Source organism: Cajanus cajan, chromosome 4 (assembly GCF_000230855.2).
Source record: "Cajanus cajan strain Asha chromosome 4, NIPB_CcT2T_4, whole genome shotgun sequence".
Taxonomy (NCBI): Eukaryota; Viridiplantae; Streptophyta; class Magnoliopsida; order Fabales; family Fabaceae; genus Cajanus; species Cajanus cajan.
This window is the reverse complement of record NC_138520.1, coordinates 65,531,675-65,549,695: the sequence shown is the minus strand read 5'-3', so window position 1 is coordinate 65,549,695 and position 18,021 is coordinate 65,531,675. Positions and strand designations below refer to the sequence as shown.

At 32.2% G+C, this 18,021-nt stretch overlaps 2 protein-coding genes and 1 pseudogene across 4 annotated transcripts; 1 reads left to right on the top strand and 2 right to left on the bottom strand.

Moving 5' to 3' along the window:
- Positions 1 to 346: 346 nt before the first annotated feature.
- On the bottom strand, positions 347 to 4,145 carry LOC109815405 (UvrABC system C protein). Its single transcript, XM_020380123.3, has 5 exons — positions 3,992 to 4,145; positions 3,648 to 3,747; positions 895 to 956; positions 752 to 810; positions 347 to 658 (listed from the first exon to the last, which is right to left on the bottom strand). The coding sequence occupies exons 2-5, from the start codon at positions 3,725 to 3,727 to the stop codon at positions 641 to 643; spliced, it is 219 nt and encodes a 72-aa protein (XP_020235712.1). The 5' UTR covers positions 3,728 to 3,747; positions 3,992 to 4,145; the 3' UTR covers positions 347 to 640.
- A 1,943-nt stretch (positions 4,146 to 6,088) lies between these two features.
- LOC109815411 (protein trichome birefringence-like 3) lies at positions 6,089 to 8,971 on the bottom strand. 2 transcript variants are annotated; one of them, XM_020380131.3, is made up of 6 exons: positions 8,615 to 8,971; positions 8,266 to 8,530; positions 7,968 to 8,139; positions 7,362 to 7,558; positions 6,934 to 7,092; positions 6,089 to 6,582 (listed from the first exon to the last, which is right to left on the bottom strand). In XM_020380131.3, the coding sequence occupies exons 1-6, from the start codon at positions 8,793 to 8,795 to the stop codon at positions 6,252 to 6,254; spliced, it is 1,305 nt and encodes a 434-aa protein (XP_020235720.1). In that variant the 5' UTR covers positions 8,796 to 8,971; the 3' UTR covers positions 6,089 to 6,251. The 2 variants fall into 2 exon arrangements, with proteins under 2 accessions (XP_020235720.1, XP_020235721.1); XM_020380132.3 differs by having other exon boundaries at positions 8,266 to 8,527; positions 8,615 to 8,967.
- Positions 8,972 to 12,966: 3,995 nt separating this feature from the next.
- LOC109815400 (beta-glucosidase 11-like) lies at positions 12,967 to 17,546 on the top strand (annotated as a pseudogene). Its single transcript, XR_014433310.1, has 11 exons — positions 12,967 to 13,260; positions 13,430 to 13,499; positions 13,986 to 14,057; positions 14,147 to 14,234; positions 14,359 to 14,614; positions 14,731 to 14,846; positions 15,203 to 15,422; positions 16,311 to 16,342; positions 16,446 to 16,533; positions 16,922 to 17,012; positions 17,143 to 17,546. The product of XR_014433310.1 is annotated as a beta-glucosidase 11-like (transcript).
- Positions 17,547 to 18,021: the final 475 nt, after the last annotated feature.

Sequence of the window (18,021 nt, the reverse complement as noted above, 5' to 3'; positions counted from 1 at the left end):
CTTTTTACATTACCTTTTTTGTTGAATCACACCACCTTTTACAACACTTCTATAATTTGTAATTCTGTAAACCATTTCTGAAATTAATTCTTCATAAATATAAATACTAATTTACAAATCACCTGACAAGTGTTAAATACATGCCGAGTTTTTTTTTTATAGAAGTTCTTAAAAAAAACCCTTTGAAAAGTAAAATCACAAAATCTATTAAACACTTCCAAAATTAAATTTGCACTAGTGATGAAAAGCAAGGTAGTTACAAACTATAGCTCGAACAACACATTCACCATTAAAATGATTTGCAAGAGTCCTGTTGCAACCTGGACTAACATAAGATCCCCTACAGTAACAACGTAAAAAGTATCGTATTATTTTGTAATAATTAGTGTTCAGTAGTTTCAAATTAAAGGCAGACTAATATTTAGTGATACAATATCATAAGCTAGCAGTAATATCCTAATATGGTTTTCACCAAGCAAACTGGAAGAAACCCTCAAATCCCAACTTTAAGATCACGAGATAAGAACCGAAACATATTATTACAAAAGAATTTTACAGACAACTGGCCTTGCCTCCAGTAGCATCTTTAGCTAAAGAGAATCAGGACTTCATTATCTTCAGCAATGTAGCATTACCAAAATCACTGCTTCTTGAATGACTGAAAGCAACAAAAAAAAAAAAGAGGAAAAGTTAAACAATGATAATCATATATTAAGTAGCTGATTCAATGTTAGTTTTGACAGCATACAACCTCCATATTTTTGGATATGTCCTTGATCTGCTCAGCTAGCTCCTGCCTCTTCTGAATAGCTGCAAGAATATATAACAGGTGTAAAATTTGACATGTTCACAAGGTCACACTAAATATCAAAAACATAATTTTGCTACTACTACCTTTGCTAGAAATATCTTCAATTCTTTTTGATGTTCTCACTGCAAACCTCTGAAATGCAGGGCTGCAAAACCACAATGAAACATTAACAACGGTAAAAGAAATTCATGTAAACTTCATCAGATAATTCAACCAATACAATCCTCTCACCCGCCCCGTGCATCCCACCCCATCACTACAGCTGCCAATAAAGGTTTCCCAGGCCCAGCTTTTTTGGGGGGTTAAAGGCCACTTTAAGTTGAAGCTCAAAATAAGAGCTTCAAAAATATATTAGAAATCATTTCAGTTTCAACTTAAAAACTTCATTTCATTGTCCCATATCAATTAGTTCAGAAATATAATGGAGGGGAACTGGGGGAGACAAGAATAAGTAGCTTATTTTTAGATGTTACTTCTATTCTATTATTTTTTATGTTACCTTTCCCTCTTTTATTTTATTAAAATTAAGCTCCTTACTTTTTTTAAAAGCTCAAGCCTTAGCCTTTTGACAAATTCCTAACAAAGCCAATGTAACGGGGAAAATCAGTTCCTTTCAATGAGACAGGGTGTTCTATCTTAAAAAGAAATATTTGCAGTGGGCTGGAAAAGGCATTCCATCTCATTGAGGAGATTGGGCTGGTGAATATCTCTGAAGAGAGCAAGATATTGTTGGGGAGAATGGCAAAAACATTCAAAAAGAGATAGGTGTCCTTGATCTTTAAAAACTTGTTTTCAAAACAAAAGTCATCAAACAAGTTTCTGAATATTTATATTCTGTAAATTAATTCTAAAAATATTTCCATGCAATAAATAATTCCTAAAAACAAGAAAACCAAAAATAGTCCCTTGGAACTAGAAATTTAGAATCTTGACTGGAGCAATGACATAGATATATAACTGTACTCGAACACCTTCACAGGAAACATCACTCAGCATAAACACTTAACAAACAGAAGCAAATAATTTCGATCAAGAACACAGTTATAAAATTAATAAAAACCTGGCCCCAAGTTAACTCTTGCAGTCATTTATGGGGTCATTCCAAGCCTATGGAGTAATCATTGGAAATGGCAATAACTATCAGAATCAGGAATGGGCATGGAAATGACTATAAAATGTCATCAAGACTTCACTAGACGACAAACTTAAGACAGACTGGACAATAAAGCTTGAGTCAATTAAAATAAAGGGAAAAAAAGCCGTCTGTAAAGTTTATATAAAATACACTAAAAAATTATACAAATAAGACATCAAAATCAAAGGTAAAACATTCAAAGCCTCAGTCCTTTGGATGTCAAATTTTTCAGTCATATCTGCAATCATTACAAGCCTACGGAAGTCATCATTGGCCATGGGGGTGACCGTGACCAAAACTAGCTTGAAGCCGATTGGGTTTGGCTCCAAAAAAGTTGAACAAAACAACCCAATTAATTTCTGGGTTGGGGTTTGGGTCACACTTGAGGTTAGCTAAACCTTATCCAAATGTTATATGAAATTTGAGTTACATTTTTCAAAAAACAGGGGGAGGGGGGATTATAATGCTTCTTGACATAAATCGATACCTTATGCATTATATAATAATAGTGTTACACTGATACAACTTATTTGGAAATATAAAATGTTTAAAATCACTTAATTTTGCTTTCCTGCTTCAAATATTTTATGACTTAGCTATGCATAATATAGAAATTTGTACATTTTGTCTTAATCTTGGGTTGGCCAGGTCTCAGTCCAGTCACTCCTCAGGTCATGACAGGCCCAATTGAGATTAGGTCTAAAACATTGACCCTATTAAAATAAAGGGGCCTGGATCTGGCGTAGGTTTATTAATCGTCATTCTACACAAACAATGGCTGTCACAATTCCAATCCTACACATGACTTTGTCATGAGCCACCACATAAATTAGCAGAATGTGAACTGTGAAGTGAAGAGTATACAACACAGAAAAGAATGAAAGACATGCAACATAGAACATACAGCAGGTCATCATGAACAGAGACCTAGATGTGGGCGAGCATCTCGGCAGTGCCTGTGCCAAAAACACCAAACTTGGCCAGAAACAATACTGGCAAGCAGTGGGTCAGGGTTCAGTTAAACACGAGTTCAAAAGAAAAAAAAAAGTGTTTTTTCTTTGCATTAAGGTAGGAGGAAGTCATTAAAACATACTAAGAGGGGGCAACATGGGTTTTACCCCAGGTTACACTATAAATCACAATATCAACTGCAACAATGGGCATGGCACAAAAACGTGATGCAGTGCACACAACCTGTAGCAGTCACAGCGATGATATAGCATGTGAAACTAATCCGATGACAAGTTTTTCTGTAATATATGAATGCTTCCAATTTTCCAAAACATGGAAATTTACGAAAAACAACAACAACAACAACAATCTTCAAAAAAATGATGTTTGTTCCAGAGTCTAGACAACACACTGGCACATGATTCATGCACAACCAACCCATATTAAAAGCTAACAAAAATTTATAAAAATCAGCACAGGAAAAAACTAATACAAACAAACCTCACAGCACCAATTATTAAGGTTATATATGCGCCCACGCAGGAAACGTTTCAAACCTCTTAAAATTCCAGTGCAACCATGTTGCCCCGGTGACAATCAATAACAATAAAGGAAAAAGCTCAATTTTGAGGCTCTATATCACTTTCTTCTATCCCCAGAACAGAGTTTCAAAATCACGCATAGATCAAAATCGAAATTCTACAAAGGGAAAAATAAAAATTAAAAAAAAAATGCGGCGGCAACACGTACTTGTTGGCAAGACCATTGACAACCACTTCATTGACGACGTAAGAGAGAACCCTCTGCATGAAATTCGCACCACCGGCCATGTTTATTTCTAAGCTTCAAACTGCAAACGATTCCAACGTTACCCAATATGCAAAAATTGCAAAAGAGCCCCCAAATAAAAACTTTTCAGGTAGTAATCGACAAGCCCCAAGTTTTCTTTCCCTACCCTGTCTTATTTTAATTCGGGTGGGAAACAAACAGAGAAACAGAGAAGAAGAACAGAAAGTAGGGTTTGAGAAGAGAAATCGCGAGCTGAGAATTAAAAAAGACGAAATATAATTGGGTTTTAAATATTAATACCAAACCTTGATCGAGAGATCGTAATAGGAGGAGAGATTGAAGATGGTTCTGGAACCAGAAAATGGCGGCGAAGGGCCAAGCCCGAACCTTGAGTTTCGTTTATATTTGTTGTGACTACACTTTCTTGGGCAGAAAGGTAAATATTTGGCAATATTATTTTATTAATTGATTTTCTATACAAAATTTCATGTGTATTTGGCAGAAAGGTTAATAATATTTGGTATTAATTAATCATTCCTTATGAGTTGATTAAATTTACGTGTATGAATAAGAGAGAGAATATGAGATGTTAAATTGAAAGAAAAAAAAGATATTTATGAGTTAAGGAACTTGTTAATAGAAATTTTTATTGAATTGAAAAATTGAATAAGTTGCTTAAAATTATAATGACATATATAAATTATTTTTAAAAAATAAAGTGGGTTAGTTATTTAAAGAACATCATATATGTTCTTATAAAAAAAATTTCGTAATACAATGCTAAAAAAAACTTGTAATCTTATTTATTTATCTGTTTGAATTAAATAGTTCATTTAGTCTTGATAAATTATCAACTCTCATTTAGAGTCATTTTAGTTGACACAATTTAATTTATTATTATATAGTGAAATTTTATATTGTTACATACATTTCTAAATTTAAATAAAAGGCTAATCTATGTTACATGGATAGGATATGATATCAGAATTGAGTATGAGAGCAAAATACACAATTTTTCATAAATTTAGGGTAATGATACATCAATAGATTTTAAAAACATGTATATAATTATATAAACACGAGTAATTGTATAAAAAAATTCCACAAATAAGCAAAATTTGTAATATAAAAAAGATTATATTATCTAATATGATAAAAAAATTAATGTTCAATGGTTATAATACATAAACATGACATTAATGTCTCACTTTAATATATCACACTTCAACCATTTCAATCTTATCATTTTCTTATTCGTTATTTGTGTAAAGAATTGTTTTTAATTCTAATTCATTAAGAGAAAAAATAATAATTTTAAAAATGTTAATTCATTCAAATGCATCTCATTGACTTCAATCAATGTTTCACATTTTGTTCGCATCCTTTTTATAACTCTTACTCTTTCTCTATAGAAGACAATTATTTATATGTATAAAAATTGATAAACCTTTAATCTTTGGTGAGTCATGTTGTGTTACTTGTTGATAAGAATTGAATTTAAGGAACAAATAGAGTTAATAGAAAATCTAAAATTGTGTTAGGATACAAACAAGTCCCACATTGATAAAATAAGAGAAAAAATAACAACTTATAAAGCATACATATACTCCAATATTAGAGAGACCTTTTGGGTGATATCAAAAACAAAACAAAACCGTAAGAGCTTAGTCCCAAAATGGACAATATCTCATCATTTTGAAGTTGTGTGTAATAACCTTATAAAAACTTTGTTATTCTAAAATATATTTTAGATACATATCTTATAAGTTTTTAACATGAATTTTGAAATAACCATGATTCAGAAAGACTAATTTAGTTGGGATAACTTTTTTTTTAAAAGGTTATTTCAGCCGAGACAACTTGGTCAATCATATCTAAAAATTTACGATATTTTTAACAAAATTTAATTGCTTAACTCTCGAATAAATTTCAAACCTCTATTTAATATATTTTTTTTCCAAGTTATTAATAATAATATAATTAATTATAAGGTAACTATTTTATGAATATATTAGTGTTGTCGTAAGATTCACTTTCCACCTTTTCTTATTTTAAATAAAATCAGTGACAGACTTCTTTTTCTTCATAAATTTCAGGCAGAGGGGACAAGTTGTGACATTTGGTCTTAAGCCATGAAATTTGCATTTACTGTGATAACAGAGTTTTGCTGTGGAGAAGTCAGATGACTCCGTGTATGTGTCAATGTGACCCTTTTTGTGTCACGTACTCTAATGTCAACTATATCACGCAAGCACATGTAGTATCTCATTAATGATAATTAAGAATTAATATTCGTATAAATAAAACTTTTGTCTATCAAGAATTATTTTAATATCGTGAGAATCAGTTTTGTAAGTACTAAAACGACTTCTTTCATGTTTCAGGGGAGACATTATGATCACTTAACCAATAAATTTGACTAAAATTAGACATTTATATTTATATCACACAAATGGTATTTCAACATGAATGTACACAAACAAAATAGTTGACATCTTCATGTCACAATAGTTAAAAAAAGGAAGAAGAAAAGGCATGGATATTTGTGCAAGATGTTTGTTTTTGTTATAACATAGCCAAAAGTATTTGGTTCCACGTATCTGGAACTCCTGGCAAACACCAGTGTATGCAATCTGCATTTTGTGGATTAGCCCTTTCCTCTTCAGTCAAAAGTTTCCCTCCAGTTTCAGTGTAAACTGAGGAGTGTCCATCAATTCTGTATTCTGATATCTGTGTTATGTTGATGAATGTCACTGGAACTTTCATTTTCTTCACCACTTTGGCCACCACACTCATTATTCTCTTGTCAGAGCCAGTTCCCCAGTGCTTCTTTTTCCTCACTGGCTTTGTCTCATTGAAGCATTTCACTCCTTCCATGTTGCCCCAGTCTTGGCTTCTGAAGAATAACACACTTCATTTGTTACAATCTTAACCATTTTAGTCTTTTAGCTCTCGTCAGATAAATTTCTCAATAAATACTTACAGGTCTTTTTCAGATAAACTTTTCATTAAAACTCACAGAAGAAGAAAATAAGAAGGTAAAATGAATTATGTTTCTCCCATAAGTAAAAAATTTAACTTATATAGAAGAAACTTAATTCTTATTTTCTTCTCATTTAAGTGCTTGTTGAGAAGTTTTATATGTGCAAACAAGGCCTTACTGACGTAAAACTACTTGACTTAGCTTATAGCTTAAGTTGTTGCTATAAAAAGTTGAACTTGATTGAAGTTTTCTTAAGCTGGAGACCTTGTGTGTGTTGGTGACATAGTGGTGAAAAAGACCCGGGTTTTGTTTGGATTGATGGTTGAGTCGATCCAGTTGGCCCACGTTTTGAAAGCCAACTTGTAAGCAATTGGGGTGTCAAATTCTTCATACCCTTCTTGTCCATTGGCAAATGAACCCCATCTGAAATTCATAAACTACAAGTTAAGCACTGTATTTTTGCTTCTGGTTTAAGATCAAATGCTGCAAGAGACCATTCAATATTTGTCATGAACAACAGAAGAAGATCAATGACACATTTTACGCTGATTTAGAGCCTATTTAAATACAAGTTTAAAAAAGTTTTTGATAGCTTTAATAGATAGAGTTTTTTCCTTCAGAAAATCTCTCAAAAGTTATTCTAAGCTTATAGCCAAACAAATTCTTAGTAATGAGTATCAGAGAAAGCTTACAGTGTTTTAATCCTAACACCACTCATCCACCATACGTATGTGTTGAAAACAAGGATGTCCACTCCAGTCCAGTTTTTGGCTCTTTCAGCTATAGCATCCACTTTTATTATCCTTTTCTTTACATCTATGATGTTAATGTCACTGTTGGACTCCACAAGATAGGGGGCCCAGTAGAATTCTATAGTAGCATTGTATTCCTGTGAAAGCACAGATACAAAAAGAATGAGTTCGAGTTTTCAAGTGGGCAGCTTGATGTCTAAGAGTTGGTGTTGGTGTGTTTATTTGAAACAATTCCTAATAATAATAGCTTTTATTGTGTGTTAATTACATAATTGAGAGTTAGAGGAGCCTCTAATCAAATTAAGCACAAAACTTAGATGCAATTTCATATGTGCTTTTGGTGTTATTCTATAATTAGAATTGGAGTTTTAACTCACTTTAAAATTTAATAAAATCATTTATTACATATATTATTGAGTCAAAACTCCAATGTTGATCAAAGAATAAAAAAAAAACACTTGAAATTGCATCTCTAGTCTTGTTCTTAAGTTAATAGCTGATTGAGTCGAGTCAACATCTTTGGCCATGTACTCAATGTATCAATACCTTGGCTTCGAAGACTGAATGAACTCTCCCTAGTCTCATAGATTTCTGCTTATGAGGTATGACCCATTGTACCAAGCAGACAAAAGATTCCCACTGGTTTCGTTGCAGTGAATCCCCCACAAATAGAAGCCTTTTCCCTTGAAGCTTTCTGAGGGCTAGCTCTGGGTTGAAACTGCAAAATATGGTCATTTTGGAATGTGGGTTACATAAACTAGTCATACATATCTATGACCTAAAAGTAGACACACGTAAAACAAGTTCTACAATTACAATTGGCATGATGGGGTGTGAAACTTACCGTGGTAAGGTGCAATCCTCTGGCTGCCACTCCCAATGGAGATAGTCAGAATCATTCCTCCCATTCGTAACACAAGAAAATTGTCTATCTACATAGGGGCAGCTTATATCAGAGTAGAGAGGCCTTATTGAATTGTTAAAAACCCATTTTCCATTGGCAACATTGCACTCCTCGGGGTCAAAATCAAACCTGTCATCAATCCATGATGATGCATTTGCATTTGCATTCACAACCACAACTTCCTCAGCTGCTTTTCTATCACCTGCTAGAACAATCGCGATATGATATATCATTGCATTAGAATATAACAAAGATGAGATAAGGCATATAGTTGTGGCACTTGACTTACTAGACTTTTGTTTGGTGGTTTTTCTAGGACATTGTTTGAACTTGAAAATGGACTTGGAAGAGAGGAAACTGAGTCTCTCTGCATACAAGATAGCCACAAAAACAAGAATACAGGTCGTGATGATAAGGATGGGGAGAGGAAGCTTTCCTCTGTGAGGCTTCATTATTCCTGAAGGGAGCATGGAGCTTAACGGTGGGAAGAAAGAGTTAATGCACAACAGAATGATGAGGACATTGTAGAAAGGGTTTAGAGGGGGAGGTTTTATGCATTTTTGAGTAGGAGTGAAGTTAAAGCATAGTATACTTTGGCATGACTAAATAATGCTAAAAGATACTGGAGGTTAAGGAATGAGTTGAAAGGCTAACATCTTTGGCACCTCATACTTTGGCCATGTAGAGTAAGCTATGAATTTAGCCACACATCATGCTTTCTAGTTTCTACATCATTCAGTAGACCCTGTAGAATATTCATTGGGTGGGAAATATACTATTATTGTCAAGTTTCTGTTGAATATTCAATAGATCTGTTTGCACCATCAGGTAGATGCTGGTCCCAATTGATTATTATACTAAATTGTGTCTTACTCCACTTTTTTGCACTACTTTTTCATGTACATAATAAGCACTGTGTATAGATCTATTGAGCAGGAGTTGATGAATCCAGTTCCCTTAGTAGTATTTGTAATGTACTTATTTTGTGCTACAAAATATCAGGATTCGTGAAAGTTAAAACTTGAACTAAGAAGGTCTGATGTGGTTAATAAGGGATTCCGACCCAGATCTATGTTAATAGAAGAATCTCTAATAGGAAAAACCTATTGGGTCTCAATATCTTGATAAATTAGTCTTTAATTTTTGACTATAGAATTCTCCGATCTATAAAAGTGACAACTTGAGTTAGATTTATAAAATAATTAGTTTTGAAATTTTGAATTTTTTCAAGTATTAAAAAAGAGTAATTATGCTGATATTTTATAAAAAGTCATTGTCTAAGATTTTATATTATTAATGACATTATATCAAGTCGTTAAGAGAAATTTGCGTAAATTATACACCTAATAAATCATGATTCTACATTACTCTCCATTTAAAACGAAGAATCATGTTCGGCAATTGAATGTTGTTCTCTAATCAAACAGCTACCAAACAGGAATGTTAAGATCACAAACCACGTTTGAATGGGATTCCTCTTTACCCAAACATGCCGTTCTCTCTAGCACAGAATAAGTCCAGCAATGTTGTTCTTCCTCAATACACACTATGTGTAATTTATGCAAGGTTGATTCCAATATTGAGTGGGACATGATATCTTCCAATATGTTATTATTTCAACATTTACCTTATCCTTTTCTTTTTGATAGCAACTATATATTAGTTGCATGGACAACTTTCTTTCTTTCTTTCTATCCTCCCTCCATGTCCATTTGTCATTTTGTGTTTCTAGAGGAATCTTGAAAAATTGTTCCTTCTCACTTTTTTGCCGTTGTACTAATTTCTTCCAAACCCTAGCAAGCTAGATTTGGACATCAACATATAAATGCTAGAAACTTCGGGTAGAAAAGGCCATGTGTTTGTTTTCTTGGAGTCAAAATTGATATTTATGTTACTCTAATTTTAGTATTGTATGATTTCTTAAGAACTTTTGCACTTATGCAAACAAAGGAGAGGAGATGGTTCAAGTGTACTTAATTGGTCCGATTTAAGACGAAGTGAGAAACAAAGAGAAAAGAGTATAAAAATAAAACAGAGAAGCAAAGTGGGAATTCAATTAATTAAGTCAAGTTCTAAAAAAGAAATAGATGGTTAAGGGTTGAATTGCGTATGAGACTGAAAGTAGGTGAGATACATGGTTTGAATGTACTTGAAACTTAGTATGAGAGGGAAACATAGCTGAATTTGATCGTACTAGAATAGGATTTTGTTTCTATACATGATTTAGTGATTTGTCAAATAACTCTCCTTGGATAATTTTTTTCACTTGAGGGTGAGGGATGACTAAATTATTTCACCATATCTAAAAATAATAATCAATTATCTTATTATATATCTTTATATTTTTTATGAGTACTCAATATTTACATATTTAATACTCAGACTCGATATTATTTATTGAGCTGGAACAGTCTTGTAATTTATATATTAAATTTTGATATTACAATGTATTTTTTTTTTCAATTATAAATAATACACCATACCCCATCATTTGTTTACATGTGCTAATCTTAGTAATTTCAACACGTGCCAAATCCAATTGAATATAAGGGTGAAGTCATTGGCAAGAAACATCAAACATGAACCCTTTTAATAAATGCCCTCCAACACATAAGCAGTAGTAATATGCATGCTAGCCAATTCTATAAGGCTAATAAAGCAAACACCACTAAGTAGTCACATACAAAATTATTAATTTTCAAGAGCAGGTAATTATGAAGATCATGGTTTAACAAAGTGGGGTGTGAAGGGTGAGCTGTTTTTGTGGGAAAGTTGGAGAGAAAAACTTGAGAATAACTTACAAAGAAGTAGCAATGCAGCAATGAACCAACCCTATTGGAGCCTCTAACAGATTCGGAATTAATTTCATATGGTGAAAGCCAACCATGATCTTGGCTTTGAAAAAGTTTCCAAATAAGAAATTGACATTACAACTTAATACAAACAGTGGTTGTACTAGCCTAATCAGACCGTACAACTGAAAATTGACCTCAGCAACATCCTTAAATTAATGACAATCAAAGTGTTGAATCAAATTATCATGTACAATCCTTAATCAACTCAACAAATCCTTAAGGGTGACCCTAGAGCATTGAAATTGAAAATACACCAAGCCAATCACTAATAATCATTAAGCAATAGAAACCTCCACTGTAATCCAGCATGTATCAACATCAAACTCATTACTAAAATTGGGTGTGATGGGAAAAAAAAATACACCACTTGCATTTCGAGGGAATTTTGATTAAGCTGTTGCTTGAAAAATGGATTTGACCTAAAGCCATTACGTCAATTTTCCAATTGTAGGTAACAAAAATTTCCCTCTAACTTTCTTTGCTTACAATCTTAATCTTATTTAGAAGGTAGAAAAATAGAAACATTTTTTTTTTGGTCAATGAAGAAGGTATAATAGTGAGTTTTCTTTTGGGAAGAAAAAATATTTATTTTTGTCAGATTCAGAAGAAGAAACTGAGTTGCCCACTTTTGTTCTTTTCTTGCTGGACCAATGTGAGCCTTGAACAAATTAAAACCCACTTGTAGGGCCCAAAAAGATTGGGTTTACGTTGCATTTATTTGTTCAAGAAAAAAAAAAAGTGGAACAAAAACTCATGGTAACTGGGTTATTTAGATTCGTCCAATGCATAGGTTTCACTTTTTTTTTAATTTCTCATTTATATTTTTTATATAGACCATATACATTCATCATAGGATACAAATATATTCTAATCGAATAGGATGAATAGCAATTTTTTTTCTGAATATTTAACTCAAATAACTTTTCTATGTCTACATTAGATAGACTATTTTGTATGCAAATATTTTTAGTAACTATTTTTGGACACGATTGTTTTTAGTTGATTTTCTTTGACAAGTGTGTGAAAGATTTTGTTTTAAAGTTTTTATCTCATCCAACTTACTTTTTTATATTTAATTTAAAATTAAAATTTAATATTTTAAAACTTATTAATAATTAAAAATGTTTATTACACGTGAATAATGATATGTAATAATAATCTAATATAATTGTTTAGATATAAAAATATAAAAAAATATTTTATGAATTTTATAAATTGTAAATAAATTTATTATTCTAGAGACTAAATTAAAAAAAAGATTAAATATTTAATTACTTTTTAATTTAAGAACTTAATTAAAATTTCTCAAAAATTTATAGATGAAATGATGTATTAAACTAATAACTTATAACTAATGGTATCATATACACCATTAATGAGCATTTACATTTGGAACACTACTAGATGTTTGTGAGAGTCCTTTGACCCATCATAGGCCAAAGTCATGTTTGGTGTTTAAATTTTTTTTTTGTTATTTTTCTTTTTTTAAAAGTGCTCAAGTTTATCTACATATTAGTCTTTTCAATTTCTTTAGATAGCCGTATCATCTTATCTCCACGTGACCTTGGAAAAAAAAAATTGTGGAACAGAATTTTACACAAGTGAATTTAAACAAAAAAAAAATATCAATAAAAGAATAATATAGTTCCATGTTTCAACATCCATCCAAACCTGTCTAGTCATTTCAAGATGTTGCGTCACACTCACACAATACCTAGTTTCAAATCCAACGTGTAAAATTTTTCAACTCACATTTTATTTCTTAATATGTAAACTTTATTTTTAATACATTTGTGCGATAGGAAATTCAACTGCAGCAGTCAGCAGAACCTACCCATGACACCTATCAATGTACTTTACCTGAATAAAATAAAGTAGTAGCATAAAGGAAAACACACAGATTGTTAAACCTTATATAGAATTGGCTAAAACAGAACACTGCAGAACTATGCTTTTAATGTTGAAGGTTTTTGGTCTTTTACAATTACTGTTAGTAGCATTCATCCCTTCTGTTAACACCTTGCACAGAGATGAGTTCCCTCCTGACTTTGTGTTTGGTGCCTCAACCTCAGCTTATCAGGTTCTCTCTCTCTCTCTCTCTCTCTCTCTCAATTCCCAATGCTTTTGCACTTCCTTTCTTTTCATGTGAGTATGACCATTCACTGATAAGCACTTCATTGTTCTATTCTTTTGTTTCTGTTTCTGATTAAGTCTTAAACCACATATATTGAAAATGGGGTGATGTAAAGGTTGAAGGTGCAGCAAATGTGGATGGCAGGAAGCCAAGTATATGGGATACCTTCGCCCATGCTGGAAATGGTACCATCCTCTACTCACTTTAATAATGTTTTATTTTTGGCTAAATTGCATCTTTTGCCGTGTTTCATTATTTGGCGAATTTTATCATTTACAAATTGCTTATTTTCCTAGCCAATTTTTACAACTTACCATATTTTGTCACATTGATCATTTGTTGTCATTAGTTAACAGTAAATGTGACATATTGATTGTTAGCTTGAATTGTTAATATAACATATAAATGATGATGTAATTTAATATGTCATATCATCAGCTAATGTACCATGTCAATAGTCAATGTGTTATATCAGCAAACAACATAATGTGTCAACAACTACCGAATAACATTAGACTATCTATCAAAAAACAGAATATGAAATTTTTTAAAAATTGAATGGCAAAATTTGTGAAATCTTGAAATATAGATGTAAAAAGGTATATGTATTAGACACACACTTGGTTTTATTACCATGCTTTACTGACCATCTTGTTATCATGTATTGCCAGATGGTAGAGGACAAGTGAATCCCAAGGGACAAAATTATTACAACAACCTTATCAATGAACTCATAAGCCATGGTTCTTGTGAAGACTAGATTAAAGTTTGATTGACACCTTAGAGAGGTTCTTCCAAGTCATATGCTGATATATATTTATTTCTGTTGTAGGAATCCAACCACATGTTACATTACACCATTTAGACTTACGACAACCACTGGAGGATGAATATGGAGGATGGGTTAGTCGAAAAATTGTGTATGGTTCCCAAATTTCAAGTCTCTTGTTGTGTTACTTGTGCTAGATTGGAGATCATAGGTAATGCATAAAATTGAGAAATTATTATATTTTGATTGGCATATTTTTATGTGATTGGTTGTAGGAAAGACTTCACATCATATGCCGACGTGTGCTTCAGAGAATTTGGTGACAGAGTGAAGTATTGGACCACAATGAATGAGGCGAATGTGTTTGCAGTGACAGGCTATGACTTTGGAGCAACACCACCTCAGAGGTGTTCTCCTTCCTATAAAACTAACTGTTCTAGGGGCAATTCCTCAACTGAGCCATATTTGGTAGACCATCACTTGTTGTTGGCACATGCCTCAGCTGTTAGATTGTACAGGAAGAAATACAAGGTAAAATGATTTATGAAGTAGAGTATACAAGTTGATCATGATGGTGTGATTTTGCTAGTTGATAGATTGATAGGCATTATTTAGTTTGTTCAGAAAACAATCTATGTCAAATGCAGGACATGCAGCATGGCTTTATTGGCTTTAATGTACTTACTTTTGGTCTTATTCCTTGGAGAAATACTAGTGAAGACATAAGTGCCACTCAAAGGGTTCTAGACTTCAGTATCGGATGGTGAGTAATAAGTTGGTGATGATATATCTTTGTAATGTTTATTGACAGTGCCTGATTTGGCATTCTTGGATTGGAACTGACCAACTCTACAAAAAAATTAAACTGTCAAGTGAAGACATATAAGTGGCACTCAAAGGGTTCTACTTGATTGCACAGCCAATCTGTTACACTAATCACTCAATTATTTCCTAACATATTAACGTAACAAATTGCATGTGCTGCAATCAAGAATAGAATCTGTTTGATACAAGTTAAAAGTGCTTTTGAAAACTTTTCTACTAAAAAGACTCTTTATTTTTAGTAGACCTTATTAGTTGGTGGTTTCCTATTGGTTTCTCAATGATTTGTTGTGACAGGTTTCTAAATCCCTTCAATTTTGGAGATTACCCTGATATAATGAAAAAAAATGCTGGCTCAAGGCTTCCTTCCTTCACCCAAAAGGAATCAAATCTTGTCAAGAGCTCAATTGACTTCTTAGGAATAAACTTTTACTTCACAATTATGTTAAGAACAATCCTGACAGCCTCCAGATAGAGGATAGACATTACTCCACAGATATGGCTGTGGAACTTGAAAGTATGTGAGACAATTCCTGCAGTTTTGATTATATAACCAATGCTTTGTTGAGCTTTAACATGTCTCTTATATATAAATGTCTCTTTACTTGTTGGACTGATTTTTTTAATGAAGAGACACTTCTTGTCCATGGTTAGGCTGATTTTTGTGCTATTTTACTTGATGCAACAGTGGCTTTAATGAGATTGTCGTTCAACATTTGTATTATTTGTTTTCTATTTTTAGGATCACAAAATTTATGGTTTTTAATTATTTAGCACATATGATTTAAATATTCAATGTATCTTGTCCTTGCTGACACTTGCAAGTTGCCTATACTTTCTATGGATCTTCTTTTGCATCTAATCTTGTTAATTTCAGACAAACATAAACGCCTATATACAAGTTTCACTTGTTCTTGATATTCACTTACCAAATTTTCTTTTCACTCCTCTGCTAGTTCTCATTTTCCTTTAAGAGCCTATTTGAGTAACTTCTCTAGAATAACTTTTAGGAGAGAAAATTAGGAAGAAAAAAATGAAATTGACTTTTTCATAAACTAAAATTAACTTATATATAAGTTAATCTTAGAGATTCTCTTATTAGTTTCTCCAAAATTTTATTTTTAACTTATGTATAAGTTAGTTTTAACTTATGGAAAAACTTATTTCAATTTTTTGTCCTACTTTTTTGTTTGTAGAAGTGATTCTAGAGAAATTTATCTAAACAGATCCTAATCCTTCTCATCAAATGTTACCAAATCCAGTCTAAATTTAAAACTCTGTCCTGTTATTAATGAAGACTTTAGTTAGTATACTCTTGCAGGTGAAATCAGTCTATGGTGTTTACCACCTTCCTCTAATAACATTAAGGTCTGAGACAGTTAAATATTGTTCTTGTTGGTTGTAGGACTCCATCAAAATGATACATCTACTTATGAGGTAACATAAAGCCTGAACAAGGAGCTGCTCCTCTTTTCTTTATTTATTTTTTGTCAATTTTTGGGAGCTTCACAGCTTTCAACTAACAACCTGGATGATTTAGTTCCCAATCACAACCTGGAGTTTGTTATGGGTGCTAAACTCATTGAAGAATGCCTATGGAAATATTCCAATTTACATACAAGAAAATGGTATGGCTCTCTCAATTTCATCTCCTTCAAACTAATATATGCAAACCTTTTATGATGACAGTTTATTTAGGTAAACTTATCTAAAAACACTTATATAAGAGAAGAAAAAAAAATGGAAATTTTTTTTTATAAGCTAAAATTAGCTTATGAATAAATTAATTTGTAGAAGTTTTCTCCTATTTATTTTTTCAAAATCTTATTTTTAACTTATGCATTCAATTTTAACTTATGGAAAAGCTTACATCAATTTTCTTTCCTATTTTTTTTCTCTTAAAAAAGTGCTTTTGTATCCCAACATGTTCGACATAATCTACATCTGCCCCTTAAATCTTCATTTGAATTCAACCTTCTATCATATAGTTGTATAGTAAGTCTCTGAGCTTTGCAGGGCAACAAACTCCTCGAAATTCATCATTAGATGACTGGCCAAGGGTGAAGTACTTGCATGCATATGTTGGGAGCATGCTTGATGCATTGAGGTACTATGATGTCACAACATGACACATCTCCACTTCATTTACAGTAGTTGTCAATTTTTTGTGATTTTAATTGATTTTTTATTTTGTTTCTCTCATTAAGTTCCTTTTTTTTCCCTTCCCATCTTTGGAGCGGATTTAATGTAAAAGGTTATTTTGTATGGTCCTTCTTGGATTTATTCGAGTTACTGAGTGGATACGAATTAAGTTTTGGCCTATATTACATTGACGTAAATGATCCAAGCTTAAGGAGACAGCCTAAACTTTCTGCTCAATGGTACTCAAATTTTCTGAATGGGAGGTCTATGGATCCAATGCTCACTTCAGAAATTGAGAAGAAAGCAACTGTGCTATCACCTGCTCCCTTACTGCATAATGCTGCATAAATTATTCCAGACAAGTTAAAATTCATGATATTTTTGTTTTATGTTCTTAATTTGTTCCATTGTTCCACCACATGGATGAATAAGGACATGTTTTATAATGTCAAATTATGAAACTTTGATGTCATAATATGAACAAGGACATATTCCGGAACTACGAGTTCTTTCCCTTGACTGGACTAGTTTTAGTAGTTTACATGTTTCAAAGTTCAACCTAGGTCACCATTTTTATGGAAGGAAAAATTTATTGCAGTTGGGTATAATGATAGCAGTATAAGTTCGGCAATTCCTGTAGTCACATAACCAAAGAACATAATTTCTTAAGTAATAAAAGCAAAAGTGGCAAACTTAACCATTCTAGAATAGATTTTGATATGACTTGAGACAAACATAATAAATTAGTAATTTTGAACTCTTTTATTGATTCAAATGTTTAATTAATCCCTTTTTCTCAAAAATAGGTATTAACCAAACATCAGAAGATGTTTCATAGATTTCTTTGCAGAAATTTGCTCTGAAGGTTCATTTGTGTGATATTCACGGAAAAAGAAATAGAGAAATAAGATTAATATTGACATATCCAAGTGTAATTTGTGTGTTAATCCCACTTGTGTAGACTAATATTGATA

Coding starts and splice junctions, on each gene's coding strand:
- LOC109815405 (XM_020380123.3), bottom strand. CDS start 3,727: ATGGCCGGTGGTGCGAATTTCATGCAGAGGGTTCTCTCTTACGTCGTC. Junction 957..3,647: donor GTCAATGGTCTTGCCAACAA/GTACGTGTTGCC, acceptor GTGGTTTTGCAG/CCCTGCATTTCAGAGGTTTG. Junction 811..894: donor TGAAGATATTTCTAGCAAAG/GTAGTAGTAGCA, acceptor ATATTCTTGCAG/CTATTCAGAAGAGGCAGGAG.
- LOC109815411 (XM_020380131.3), bottom strand. CDS start 8,795: ATGCTCCCTTCAGGAATAATGAAGCCTCACAGAGGAAAGCTTCCTCTC. Junction 8,531..8,614: donor AACCACCAAACAAAAGTCTA/GTAAGTCAAGTG, acceptor CGATTGTTCTAG/CAGGTGATAGAAAAGCAGCT. Junction 7,093..7,361: donor GGTGTTAGGATTAAAACACT/GTAAGCTTTCTC, acceptor TATGAATTTCAG/ATGGGGTTCATTTGCCAATG.